This window comes from Neopsephotus bourkii, unplaced genomic scaffold (assembly GCF_033783945.1).
Source record: "Neopsephotus bourkii isolate Nb327-2 ecotype Australia unplaced genomic scaffold, CSIRO-AGI_Nbou_v1 NB_989, whole genome shotgun sequence".
Lineage (NCBI taxonomy): Eukaryota > Metazoa > Chordata > Aves > Psittaciformes > Psittacidae > Neopsephotus > Neopsephotus bourkii.
In genome coordinates this window covers 957,856-971,050 of record NW_026901481.1, presented here as the reverse complement: position 1 = coordinate 971,050, position 13,195 = coordinate 957,856, and the positions used below count along the sequence as shown (strand labels likewise).

General features: G+C 60.2%; 1 protein-coding gene across 2 annotated transcripts; it reads right to left on the bottom strand.

Annotated features, from left to right (window-relative positions):
* Positions 1 to 491: 491 nt before the first annotated feature.
* Positions 492 to 12,932, bottom strand: TUFT1 (tuftelin 1). 2 transcript variants are annotated; one of them, XM_061359534.1, is made up of 13 exons: positions 12,801 to 12,932; positions 8,903 to 8,980; positions 8,577 to 8,681; positions 8,285 to 8,371; positions 6,426 to 6,506; positions 6,037 to 6,105; positions 5,345 to 5,461; positions 4,053 to 4,181; positions 3,307 to 3,401; positions 2,594 to 2,699; positions 2,111 to 2,194; positions 1,369 to 1,469; positions 492 to 1,224 (listed from the first exon to the last, which is right to left on the bottom strand). In XM_061359534.1, exons 1-13 carry the CDS (start codon positions 12,858 to 12,860, stop codon positions 1,170 to 1,172), a joined length of 1,167 nt encoding a protein of 388 aa, XP_061215518.1. In that variant the 5' UTR covers positions 12,861 to 12,932; the 3' UTR covers positions 492 to 1,169. The 2 variants fall into 2 exon arrangements, with proteins under 2 accessions (XP_061215518.1, XP_061215519.1); XM_061359535.1 differs by lacking the exon at positions 6,426 to 6,506.
* Between the last annotated feature and the right edge of the window lie 263 nt (positions 12,933 to 13,195).

Here is a 13,195-nt window from a genome sequence, read left to right as displayed (position 1 = left end):
GGGGGCCTATAGGGATGCTGGGGATGGACTCTTCATTAGGGACTGTAGTGATAGGACAAGGGGTAATGGGTTCAAACTGAAACAGGGGAAGTTTAGATTGGATCTAAGGAGGAAATTCTTTCCTGTGAGGGTGGTGAGGCACTGGAATGGGTTGCCCCGGGAGGTTGTGAATGCTCCATCCCTGGCAGTGTTCAGGGCCAGGTTGGACAGAGCCTTGGGTGCCCTGGTTCAGTGGGAGATGTCCCTGCCCATCTTCAGGTCCTTTCCAACCCAAACCATTCTATAGTTCTATGACCCCCATGCCCCCAGCATGGTTCCACTGCTCACATCCCTCCATCACCCACAGGCACCCACATTCCTACATCACCTCTTCCGTGCCTTCCCCAGGCACGCACAGGGCCTGTAACCCCGTGGAGCCGGTTGGTGCGCTGCAGCTCACACAGGGCCCAGGCGGTGCTGGCCCGCGCTCCCGGGCTGCTGTCACCACCGCGTTGGAAGACACCAATAATTTATTGAAATAAATACAGGTAAGAACCCAAGAGCCTCGGGGTTCAAACACTACCGCACGCCGGGTACATTTCCTCTACGCTCGTGGCAGAAGCATGGCGATACACTGAGGTTTTGGCACGTGAGCCTTTGCCAAGTCCGGAGCAGCCCGGGATGGGAGGTGGAGGCTCCCCGCTTGGCACACGTTGGGCGTTGCTGTAGGAAGGAGTCCGGTTTCAGGAGGATTTTGTTCTTCTTTCGTCAAGAGTGAATTTCGTTTTGCTCTAAACCAAACCAGGTTAAACCCCGAGTCCACGCTGGCCAAGCGGAGGCAGGGCTCTGCTCTGGCACAGCCCTTCAGAAGCAAAGGCTGCTCTCACAGAGCAACCCCGGCACCCCCAGGGCTGCCCAGGGCAAGCAGCCTGGATCCCCAGCCGAGAGCCACCTTCTCCACGCCAGGGCCGGCTGGTCCCAGCTCCAAACTGGCACCCGGGTGCCCTTGGGGCCAGCAGTGTGGATGCTCCGCAAACCTCCTTCCTCTGCCAGGGCCGCCCCGGCTGCGCCTGTCCTCGGCTGCCACAGTTCCCCGGGGCCACTCCGGGAGCACAGAGGACGGCAGACAAGCAGGGAATCCAGTCAACGATACAAGGGGAGAGTCGTCAGCTCGCACCGGCTCTCGACGCTCATGTTTCCACTACTCGAATGAGAGGCAGCGGCTTGGGGCCCGTCAGCCGTTTGCTGCAAGAGAGAAAGGGGCTGTTCAGCCAAGGGAACCTGGGGGGAAACTGGGCTTCCAGCAGAGCACGAAGCCCCACATGAGACACGGGCCTGCAGAGGAAGCTGCTGAGCAGCTGGGCTGGAGGGAACCTGCTCCCCACGTACCTGCTCACGTACTCGGACTTGGAGCGCGCCCGGGAGCTGTGCCCGCCCCGGCTCACCTGCTTCTCGATCAAGTGCTCGATGCGGTCGTGCATCTCCAGGTTCTGCAAGAGATGGAGCTGCTGTCAGTGACAGGGACCTGGAGCTGGGCGTGCTGCGGGCACTCACAAAGGGCAGGGATTGCTCCAGGATGGGCTCTTGCAATGGGGCGGCTCTTTCTTGAGGGCAGTGAAATGCAGCCCTGCATAAGGGCAGCTCCCTGGAGAGCATGGGATGAAACCCAGCAGCACGCAAGCTCTCGCACTGGATCTGGGCTCACCCCCCCGTTCCCATGCAGGAATCAGCCAAGTCACTGAGGAGGGAAGAACATGCCATACGTGCTGATGCAGGAGCCACTTTCCTCCAGAAAAGGAGAGGTTTGACACTGGTTATGATCCTAGAGGCTGCAACGCAACCCTAACGCCTGACATGTGCCCGCTCAGCTGCAGCTTTGGAAACAGGAGGGGTTTTGCCTCCAGATGATACTTGATGAGATTACTCTGGCCTCTGTTGGAGCTCAGAGCTGCTCCAGCAGCCCTGGCTGCACCGGGAACCATCACAGCAGCCTGGGAAGCAGCACAGGGCACGTTCCCCTCTGTGGAGCCAGCAATGGGTTCTGCTTGCCAGAGCAATGCTGGTCCATGAGAGGATGTGAGCTTGGAGCAGCCCCTGGGCACCAACCCCTCCGAGCCCTTCTCAGACGCACCTCAGCCTCCAAGTAAGCAACTCGCTCCTTGAGCTCCTGGATGACGGCGTCTTTGGCCTGAATCACCGTTTTGGAGTTCTGGAGCTGTAACAGACAAGGTCACAGTGGCTGAAAACCCAGAGAACCGTCTGCGAGGGAGGGCAGCTTGGAGGGCACCCTCCTTCCTCTTAACACCCACAACGTTTGCTCCAAGGTCTGCATAAAAACCAGTCCAAAAAAGCCTCCAATGAAGCCTGAGGATTAAGCCCCAGGTGAGGGAGCCTCCGCTCACGGAGTCTGGTTTAACTCTTGCAGCAGGGTGCATGGTGCTCCTGTTCCACTCCTCCTACCCCATCCCCAGCCCAGTGCCAGTCCCTTTGGTTTGCACAAGGGCCCCGCAAAGCAGCACCCTTCACTTTCAAGTGCCTTAAGAGATGATGACTTTTTCTCCCTCCCAAGCCCCCCCAGGCTCTCCCCATCCTCCTGCAGCTCGGCCCCTCGGACCTGCTCGATCATCTGCCGCACTTTGCGCTGCTGGCTCTTCAGCATGTCATCCAGGTGGTGGATCTTCTCCCGCAGCATGGCCACCTCCTTCTCCAGCTGCACTGACCTGCATGGGGGACAGGACAAGGGTCCAGGAGCTGTCAGGTGACTCCCAGAACAGGAGCAGCACCCACCCAGCTATGCCCAGAGCAGCTCTTCACCACCCAGCTCTCCTCTACGGGCTGGAAGCGTTTTGACTAGACAAGGTAAGGAGAGGCAGAGACAAAACCTATTCAAGCAGGAGCCACAGACTGCAGGGACACAGGAACATCAGGAAGAGTCAGGCCACAAACAAGGCCTTCCAGAAATAAGCCACTGCCAATTAGCCCCTGGAGCACCGGGATACCGGCTGAGCGGAACGCATCCGACAGCGCAGGGACGATCGGCTGCTCCGGAGGCTCCCCCAGCATCGCCCCAAGCACCCAACCCGCAGCGGGGCTGCAAGAGGCCCCTGGGCCGCGGCCGGAGCTGAGCTGCAGCTCGCTGGGAGCAAAGCAGCCCTGCAGGAGGCATTGGGGATTAGTCAGCGCTGGGAGCAGGGCGCTGTTTTGCAAGGCAGAGAGCAAGCACGCCCTGCGCAGGAATGTGCAGTCATGCCCCAGCGAGCTGACACCCCGACCCGGCGGCGTGGGCCGGCGCTGCACTTGGCAGCCGAGCCCCAGGCCAGGCCTCACCGGTCTTGTTGGGCGAGCTTGTCCCCCTCCACGCTCCGCAGCCGCGCCAGCTCTGCTTCGCCTTCTTTCATCTTCAGCAGCAAGGTCCTGTGCTCCTGCGGCGGAGCGAGAGGCTGAGACACACGCAGGGGACGAGGCAGCACGAGCCCCTCGGCTGCCGCTCGTTCCACGTTACATTGACATGAGACAGACAAGTGCAGCCACAGAGTGACCAGCAGCGGCTGTCCCACTCCTTCCTCCCCCAGGGTACAGGCAAGGCACCGTGCACCCTGCTGTCAGGCCAGGGAATGCAGCCCCAGATGGCTCTGTGCTCAAACTGCGCTGTTAGATTTACGACTTGAATAGGATTATGAGCAGACCACAGCTCAAATAAAACAATAATATAATCAAGGCTGGAGGTTGTGCTAATGCCCCCATGAGAAGAACCGGCGGCTGTCTAGACTGCGCTTGTCTCCAGGATACCTGGAAGAGTTTGCACAGACCAACCAGATCTTCTAGACCCAAGAAATGCAAGTGTAAATCAGCAAGAGCCCGTTCCCAGCCATTCCCAGCCGCTGGCTTTGCCCAACGCTGCCAGGTTAAACCTGTGAAGTCAAAGCCTCTGCATGGTGGGTACCCTGCAGGGGGGTGCTCTGGCTGAGCACTGCCAAACTCATCACCACCAGCAGCCCTTCCCATTCCTCCCCCCAGCAGAGCAGGGCCATGCGCTAATCCCACCAGCCCCACCATGGCTCCAGGGTCGGTACCTTCTCCATCCCTGCCAGCAGTCTCTGCAGCTCATCCACCTGCACCTCCTTCTCCACCACGCTCCTCTCCGCTCTCCGCAGGGCAGAGCTCGTCTGCTCCGCTTCCTCCTGGTACTGCGAGACCGTCCTCTGCAAGCAGCACGGAGACACCTTTAGCCTGGGCACCAGAGCCCTGTCCTGAGCCGCGGAGCCCTGGCACGCAGGTTAGGCTGAGGGCAGCCTGGTGTCCTTAGCAAAGAGCCCCACACGGCCCAGAGAGGAGAGCTTCAGAAAGCTCCCCAGCTTCAAAGCACTTCAAAGGAGTGAGCGCCGCAATAAAGGCTCCTCAGACACAGGAGGTTCACCCTCAGCCACATGCACGCTGGGGCCGGCTGCAGGCTCAAGGAACCAGCCTTGGCATCTCCATGAGAGGGGACGAGGGTGTCCCCATGGGTCCCACCACAGCCGAAGAGCAGGCTCAGCCCACAAGAGAGCATCTGGGCAGTGGTGGCACAATCAACAACTGCCAAACCCCATGCCAGGATCTCCATCCAGGCTCAGAGCCCGCAGCCAGCACCACAGCTGACCAAAGGTCCCAAAAATGCCACCGAATCACACAACTTCCTGCCCACTGGGACAGGCATCCTCAGGGCATGGGCAGCCATGCCTGCAGCAAAGGAAGCGGTCCCTGCTCAAACCCACTTCCCAGCGGATGCTGTCCCCCCTCCCGCTGCAAGAATCCCCCCAGGCTGGCCAGGACCAGTTTGGTCTGTGGGACAGGATGTGAGCTGGGATGTCACCGCTGCCACCAGCGCTCAGAGCCCTGGTGTGACACGCCAGGCCCAGCCCATCCGGGACATGAGCAGGCACTGGAAAACACACTGCTGGGGACCATTAATCACCAGGGCTGAGGGAGGGAAGCGAATGCAGCAGCTTCATCAGCACCAGGCAGGGGCTGAGGTGACCCACGTGATGGATCTGGTGCCTCCTCCACAGCAAACAGCCCCATAAGGGAAGAGGTTGAGCCCCAGGAGAGACCACAATGGCTGGAACCACAGGCTTGGCCCCCACTGGTGCCCACTCCCCACAAACTGCCCCCCTCCTGGACCAATGGCTATGGTGGGAAAGGCTCTGCTTTTTAACTGGGAAAGCAGTGTTTGCGTGTTCAGCCCCCCCAGGGGAGGCCGTTTGCTGGGGTCTGGCCAGGGCGGGTTTGAACCAAGGAACTCGTGTGTCCATGCAGCTCTTCATGCTTCCAGAAAGGGGGAAACCACCAAACCCAAGTAAAGCACAGCAGAGCAGTGTGCGGGCACCTCGAAGGCTTTCCTTTCCAACTGGTGGCGCTTCTCGGCCTCCTGCAGCTTGGTGAAGAGCCTCTTTGCCGTCTGCCGCATCTTCTCCACGTCCTCACCTGAGCAGTCGCCCTCCTCCTGCAGAGACAACAACAGGATGGGATGAGAGGTTGGGAGGTACCGGGGAGCCCTCCCTCCACCCTGCTGTGGGCAGCGCTGGTGGTGACAAAGCTTGGAACATCCCTTCTCAGCTTGAAGAAAGCCAAAAGGCGCCGCTGTCCTCACCTCCCACACATGAGGCAGCTTCCAGCCCTCAAGATAATGCGCACAGTATCCTTTGGTTGCCTTCCAAGCCCTGTTTGCAGGATGCCACCCTGATCCATGCTTGGGCAACCTGAAACCCCGCAACGTGAACCAGGTCCACGGCAACCCAGCCCAAAAGCCCAGCCCAGAGAACCTGGCACAGCGGGGAAAGACAAAGAGCTGGAGGGACATTTACCAAGATTCCCATCACCCTCCTGCTAAAAAGCTCTCGGGTACAGAGGTTTCAAACCCCATTATGCACATCATTGCCCTGCTAGAGCTGCTCTCCGTTGCTGATCTGACCCCAAGCAGCTGATCCTGTGCTGCGCAGCCCCAAAGTTACCCGCAAACATCAAACTAAAGCGACGTTTCTTCCCATAGCCCTGAGATCCACCCCTGCAGCTCCATACCTGCTCCCAGGAGTCAGCCTGCAGCCTCTCGGGGTACAGCCAGCTCCCGTTCTGCTCTTCCAGCACCACCTGCACGAGCAGAGGACAGATGGAGAGGGATGCACGGCCGGCTGGGCCCGCCGCGCGCAGCCGCATGCAGAGAGCTGGCTCTGGGCACCAAGGGGGGTCCTGCGAAGGAGCATGCAGCAGAGCTTGTGCCAGCCAACGCGTTCTGCTCACTGACTCCTCACTGGTGCTAGTGCAAGGGCTTGAGTTTTGCCTGTGAACGCTGCCAACGCGGCTCCCGTTCACCGTGATCTTTAAGGCCCCTTCTATCACGGTCCGGACCCAAAGATGACATCTCTTTAATAGGTCAAAGTCATTTAATGCCCGAGAAATGCTCCCGTTACCTGTGTGTGCTGTTTATCTCCTTGTCTGTTCTCAAGTTTACTACTTAAGTCTTCCCGCAGCTTCTTCAAAGAACTTCTAGCCTGGCAAAGGCAAGTCAATTTAGCTTGATCTACATGGACAGTGTCACCCAGTCTACCGGAGACCAAACGCAGGCACCACGGCCGCGAGGGTGCCCGGTGCCAGTCTGCATCCTCCAGTCTCACTAGGGCCCTGCCTGCGAGCAGCGTGTCCCTGGCAGGTACAATCCTCACGAGGGGCTGCCCCGTTTGTGCCCATCATGGGCAGAAGAATGAAAGAGAGGAAAGCAAAACCAGCAGCCTGGAAATGCCACTGATTCTTCATGCTTTACTCATCGATTCCACCTCTTGAGCTGTACGAAGCCCCTCGCTGCACCCCAGCTCCCTCTGTGCTGCGCTGCAGGACGCTGACAAGTACAGTCTTGACTCGCAGCTACTCGAATTAGTCAGAGCAAGCGAGCCAGAGGAATGATTTACAGGATTTACAGCAAACGCTGCCCCAGCACTGTTCAAAGAACCACTTTCTCAAAGCTTTAGCAGCGTGGCTTCATCCCTACCCCTTGGGTTCAAGTGCCCAAGGTGCTGGGGCAAAGCAGTTTGCCTGGGACCAGCAGCAGGACAAGGGGAGAGCACGACGTGCACTCTCGGGTCGGCAATCCATGACTTGAATCCAGCTGGATCAAGACATCCCCAGGGTTTTTACACCACATCCCAGCACAGGGCACTTCTCTAGGATGCAGACAGACTGGTACCACGACTTGCTGGTTTTAGCTTATTCTCTGGGTTTCACATGCAGGATTAAGTTGTGCTGCACGGTTACGCTGCTTCAGCTATTCTGATAGGGCCATATACAGCCTCTGCGGCCAGGCAAGGTCTAAGTCCCACTCAACTACTGCTAAGAGGCCCTTTTAACACCCAGCCTGTTTCCATCTGAGCTGTGGGGAGCTATGGGAAGGCTCAGATCAGAAGAGCTGAAGCCGAAGCCCCAGGAGTGGGAAGGATCACGCAGAAACAGTGCAGCATCCAGGTGGCTTCGAGATCAGGTCTGATAAGGTGAGCAACACCCTGGAGGCTGCACCAGGCAGGTTGCAGGCAGGAGGCAACGGGAACAGGCTGTTTTCTTCCGGGGAGGGGGGGAAATCCTGTGTTTTGGCAGAGGAGTTGGAAGGATGACATGGAAGACGTGGAGGCTGCTCTGCCAGATCTGCCCCTCTCTGCTCCCAAGGGGAGCTCAGCACAGCACAGATTCCCCCACCCCGGAACAGCAAACTCAAATCTCATAGTTTTTGCCCCCTTTTTCTCTTTTTTGGTTGTTTTTCAGGCCAAGCTGCCCAGACCAGAACATGCCCCAACCGCTGCCGTGCCTCGCAACCAGCTCTGCAGAAATAACATCCCCACCAGGAGCAGAGGAAAGGGTTAATCTCCCCAGAGCCTCATCATCCAGTTTACTTTGGGAGATGAGACATTCCAAAGAAACTGCCTTTTAACAAGAGGCTCCGGTTGTGCCGCACCCAGGCACGCAGGGGACAGCCTTGGGGGAAAGTCATCGCGCAATTCTCTTCAAATTCAGTCCATATAGCAGAGCAATTAGTCAGGCTGAATTAATTTATGGCGCTTGATTAGACTACTGCCCTGTGCAGGCAAGTCAACAAACAGGAGGGTTCAGCTCCGCTGCCAGTTTGCCAGCACGGTTGGGGCTCAGCCGGGGTTCAGGTGCCACAGCCGGCGATGGGGAACCCTATGGAACACCCTGGGGGGAAGCAAAGCAACCCCGACCCCACTGCAAGCACCCCCATGGCTGCATCAGCGGCACAAACCAGAGCCCCTCGCGTGGGAGCTACCTCTTGGATGTAACGAACTTCACTCTTGAGCTGGTTGACGTGCTCCTCGTGGTTCATGCTGCCCTCAGCCCGTGCCTTGAGATAAACCTGGCCAGGAGAGACGGTGGCAGCGGGTTAGACCGTCCTGGTGCTGCCAGCCCAGGAATACCAGCAGCAAGCCCAGATCCAGGCTCTCCTGCATTCCCCCAAGCCACCCGGGCACATCAGGGAGCTTTTACCCACATAACTTCAGACAAAGCCTATATTCGAGCTCCACTTATGAAACAAGCAGTCGGGCTGCTTAGGACCTTACCTTGATGATCTCCTCATCACCGTCGTTGGATTTGATGCACTCAGAGGCCAGGGAGTGACCGTTGCTGGATCTGTTGGCCACCATGGCGAAGGCTTTTCCCACCGGCTGCAGACAGAAGCACAGAGAGGTGAGACTGGCTGGAACGGTTCGCCCGGCTCCAGGCAAATGAGCACCGGGCACTGTCACAGGGGAACGCGGCGCCGAGCACGGCCTCGGGAGCCAGCACCAAGCATGGAACAGACCAGGAGGTGAGTTTCCCACTTCACAAAGCATAAAGTGACCAAGCCCCCCCTCCCCACGTTAACTCAAACCGGTGTGAGCCCCACCTTCTGCTTGGTGACCTGCTCGCGCCTATCACCCGGGAGGTCATTGGGCAGAGTCAGCCTCAGCACCTTCACGTTCTCCTAAAACAAGAAGCAGGTTTTATGTTTTATTTAGCTTTAAACGTGGATCCCTTGAAAGTCTGCTTGTGGCCAGCACGAGCCAAGAGCCAGGTCGGCATCGCTACGGATGCAGGACGATTGCCTTCCCCCCTGCTTTGAGCTGGGCAGACACTGGGATTGGAATGAGTAACAGCAAGCACACGACTGCATTCGTCAAACCCATCAGAGCCCGGAGGAGCTGTGGCCCAGCCAAGGCTGAGGTAATGCCGACGGGCTGGAGAAGCGATTGCCAGGCTCCGTTTTGTGCATGCCCTCCTCTGCCAGGAGATACAGCCCTCACCCGTCACTGCAGCCCCTGCGGCAGGGCCGACGCGCGGCGCTCGGTACCAGCCATGGCAAAGGGTGGAAGCAGCCATTCCCAGCCTGTGCACCGGGACCGTGCCAGATTCATCCTTCTCGCTGCCCTACCACGACAGCCATGGGCCCTATGGCTCTGCCTGTGCCCTGCTGGCATAGCCCTGCCACAGCGTAGCCCAGCAAGACACCACAGGGCATCCATGGAGGCTCCAGCTAGGACCCGGTTTGCCTTCAGCACTTAACTGCTCCCCCAAAGCCTTCCCGTTCCTCCCACTTCAGCCACGTCCAGCCCCATGCACAGCCCAGCGAGCTCCCATGGAGCATGCAAAGAGCCCTACAGCAGTGCGCAGACACCCAGAACACTCCATGGTGTTGCCCATTCTCCATCCACAGCTTAACACCGGGACCGTGCACCCACAGCACCACGCACTCCCCTTCCCATACAGACCTCACTGCTGTCACTCATGGTCCCTATTAAACAGGTCCGGGAAGCAGGAACTGTTTGGTGCCGCAGCGGGCTCTCAGGCAGCAGCACCGCGGAGCCGGGGTAGGTGCCGGGCGCCCGCCCCTCGCCACACCTCGGCCACGTCAGCCTCCTGCTCTCCAAAAGCAACATCAAGGTATTTGTGCCTCCTGCTTCCAAGCGCTCCCCGCGCCATCCAAGTCTCAACAAGCCATCTGTTTGTTTCCAAACTATTTTGTGTACGTTGCTCACGCAAACGCCGGCTCCTGGGAACTGAGGAGCCCTCCTACAGATCCCAACGGCGTCACCAGACCCCTTTTTTCCCCCCTTGTGAAGAGAAACCTCGCTTGCACCCTGCTTGCACTCAGCAGCAGCACCATTTAACCAGATACTTCTCTGCAAGCTTTACTGCAGGGAATGTTTTCCTTGGCGAGACCCATGAAGTTGGAAAAACTTTGGTCAGGAAAACCCAACCCATGGTTTTGGGAAGGTGCAAGACGCACTCGGGGCTCCACGGCAGGGAAAGCGGCTGCACACGCAGCATCGCTCAGCACCTCTATGTGCCCAAAGCCAAGGGGACCCAGGACAAGGCCAGGGGTGGGGGCATGGAGCAGCCCCATGCCCACGGGGTGCCGCAGCAGGGCGGGAGCCTTGGCACGGCGGAGACGCCGGCAGCTCCCGGGCCCTTTCACGCGCCCTTACTCGCAGCTTTGTTTACAAGCGTCAGGATCTGATGTTCCCCGTCCCGTCAAGCCCAGGCAAGGGCGGGAGGCTGCCAGGGAATCGCTCGCCCGGGGAAGATCCGCTGCGATAAGGAACAAGCACCAGCCCATCGCCATCCCCGCAGCCAGAACCGCCTGGAGCCGGCGCGCGGGTGCTTTACCGCCCCAGCAGACCCCAGGGAAACCCCTGCATCAACCCCGCCGTGGAGAGGAAGCAAAGAGCACCTGGTGCCTTCCCAGCCGGCACCGGCACCGGCACCGGCACCGGCACCGGCACCACCAAACCTCGGGTCACACAACCAGGAAACCTCCCATGCAAATGCAAAGGCTCCGGCGCCTCCAACCTCCCGTGCCTGGGGAGGCGGAGGGTGGCAAGGCTGGAGCTGGATGCTCCTGGTTCTCCATGGAGGAAACCAGCCCCTCGGTGTGGGGAATGCCGCGGAGGAGGCCGGTGCAGGAGGCAGAAGCCGCAGCCGGCTTGAGCCAACCCATCCCGGCCCAGCTTGTTTGTCTACAGCAGCCCTGGTTGTGGGGACCGGGCAGAGAAACGTCCCTGAGCTCGCCAGCGCCAGCACAGTTGTTCTGGGGCTTTGTTCTTACCATCCCACATACAAAGTCTTACCAGCTCCTCGCTGCAGTCCACAACAAGGAGCTCCTCCACCATAAAGCCAGAGCAGCCCAGAAGGATGCTGTGGATAGCACAAGCAGCCCTCCTGCTCTAAGGGGCTGAATTTGGCCCTATCCCTCTCCTTCCCCTCCTGGCTGGTGTTAAAGCTGCTCTGCCAACACTCACCTCCAGCTCACAGCCCCAGAGCAGAGACGGCAGCGGGTGGCAGGCCCTCTCCTTTATGCTCAAGGGAAGGCAGGAGGGTTTTGCACCGTGCCCAGTGCTGGGATGTGCCTCACACTCATCTCCTGCTTGGAAAAACCCCACCTCAGATGGAAAACGGTGCCTCACACCCAGCCTGGCACCCTGAGAGCTGCTCCCGCCTGGCAGCGCGTGGTTGTGGCTTTTACTACCAGCCTCGGGAATTCCCTGCGGTGGGTAAGGTCTGGGCGATGGCTGCGCTCCCACCCAGTGCCCTTCGGGAGGCGTTCCCAACATCCCGGCTGCCCTTTGGGTCCAACTGCCCAGCGAGAGCCGGGTCCCCTGGCAATGAGAGCAAGCGGGATTGGCACGGCTGAGGACAGGCGGGTTTTCAGCGACACCAAAGCTGATTTTAGATCTTTTGGGTCTACTTTACACCCTCCAGGCCAAGACAAACCCACTTGGGAAAAGCTGGCGGGAAAGGCACCAACCCTGCTCCTGGGGAAGGGGGAGCCACTCAAATCCCAACCCTACCCCAGCAGCGCCATCCGAGGACCCACAAACGACAACCCCGACGCCAGCGTTTTGCAACCACGGGTGCCCCATCCATCCATCAATCCCGACTGCTCAATGGGAACAGGCCTGACCTGACCCAGAGGGTATCGCCAAGGATCAGCAGCCAACAGCTCCGGCGCTTGGAGCTCGCCGGCGTTACGGAGGCGCTTATCACCGTAATAACCCATTAGCCAAACGAGCCCAACTCTGCAATCGCTCCTTATAAGGCCGGGAGAGCTGTGGGGAATTAGGGCTCTCCAGAGGAGACTCAGAGCTGAGTCACCCGGCGGGGCTCAGCCGGGAGCCGCACCGGGGCAGGAGCCGAGCACCGGCGCGGTTCTGCCGCCGCCGCCGCCTTCGGGGATCCCTCCAGTTGCCGAAACAGGAGCAAAAGCCTGAACCGCCCGCGGGCCGCAGGTGGCTTCGGCCCCTTGATGGGGCCATGGCGGCGGCATCGGCGTTGGGGCGCTGCCAGCCCCACCCAGGGCCCGTCCTCGCAGCGATGGGGGAACCAACGATCACGGAGGGAAGAACGCGGGGCCCGGCTGTAACCGAGCATGGGAGCACCAGGACAGACCTGGAGCCAGCAGCTCCCAGCACTGTGGCCCCGGGAGGTGCTCGAAGGGTGCGAGACCTCAAACCCCACATTGCCCAGGGCCAGCCACTGGCCAGGAGCCCCCCATAAGCACATTAGGGGACAGTGGGAGCCCAATAGCGATGCTGTGGTATCCCCAATGTGCTCCGCCGCCCGCCCCAGTTGCGTCCACCCGAGCCCCCAGGGAAGGGGCAGGAAGCAGAGCCCCACAGAGCACGGCCGCGCTGCACCGCACCGGGACCCCCGGGGGACCCCTCGGAGAGGGGCGGCCCCGCGGACCGGGAGGGAGGTAAAGGGAGGAGCAGTGGGTGCCGAGGGGGGGGGTTCGGGTCTCGTCTCACCGGGCTCTCGCCGTGGGGCCGCACGTCCAGCACCGCGCACCAGCCCCGCACCCCGTTCATGGCCCCGCCGCGACTGCCCGCACCCGCCGCCGCCGCGCCTTATGGATGGCCCCGCCCCTCCCGGGGACACGCCCACCGCGACACGCCCCCGGAAGCCACTCCCATCTCCGGTAGCCGCGCCCCTTCTCATTTAACCACGCCCCGGTGCCTTGGCCACGCCCCCTCGCCCTGGGACCGTCCCCGGACCGTGACCGGGCACCGTGAGCGGGGCCAAAGGCAACCAAAGCTGTGCCAAAACCATCCCAAAGGCAACTCAAAGCCAAGCCAAAGCTGTGCCAAAGCCATCCCAGGGGCAACCCAAAGCCACATCAAGCCCTGCCAAGCCCCAGCCGGGC

Excerpts from the sequence above, each read along its gene's own strand:
- TUFT1 (XM_061359534.1), bottom strand. The coding sequence starts at position 12,860 with ATGAACGGGGTGCGGGGCTGGTGCGCGGTGCTGGACGTGCGGCCCCAC. Across the intron at positions 8,372-8,576 it reads GTGATGAGGAGATCATCAAG|GTTTATCTCAAGGCACGGGC; the intron begins GTAAGGTCCTAA and ends TCTCCTGGCCAG. Across the intron at positions 2,195-2,593 it reads TGCGGCAGATGATCGAGCAG|CTCCAGAACTCCAAAACGGT; the intron begins GTCCGAGGGGCC and ends TGTCTGTTACAG.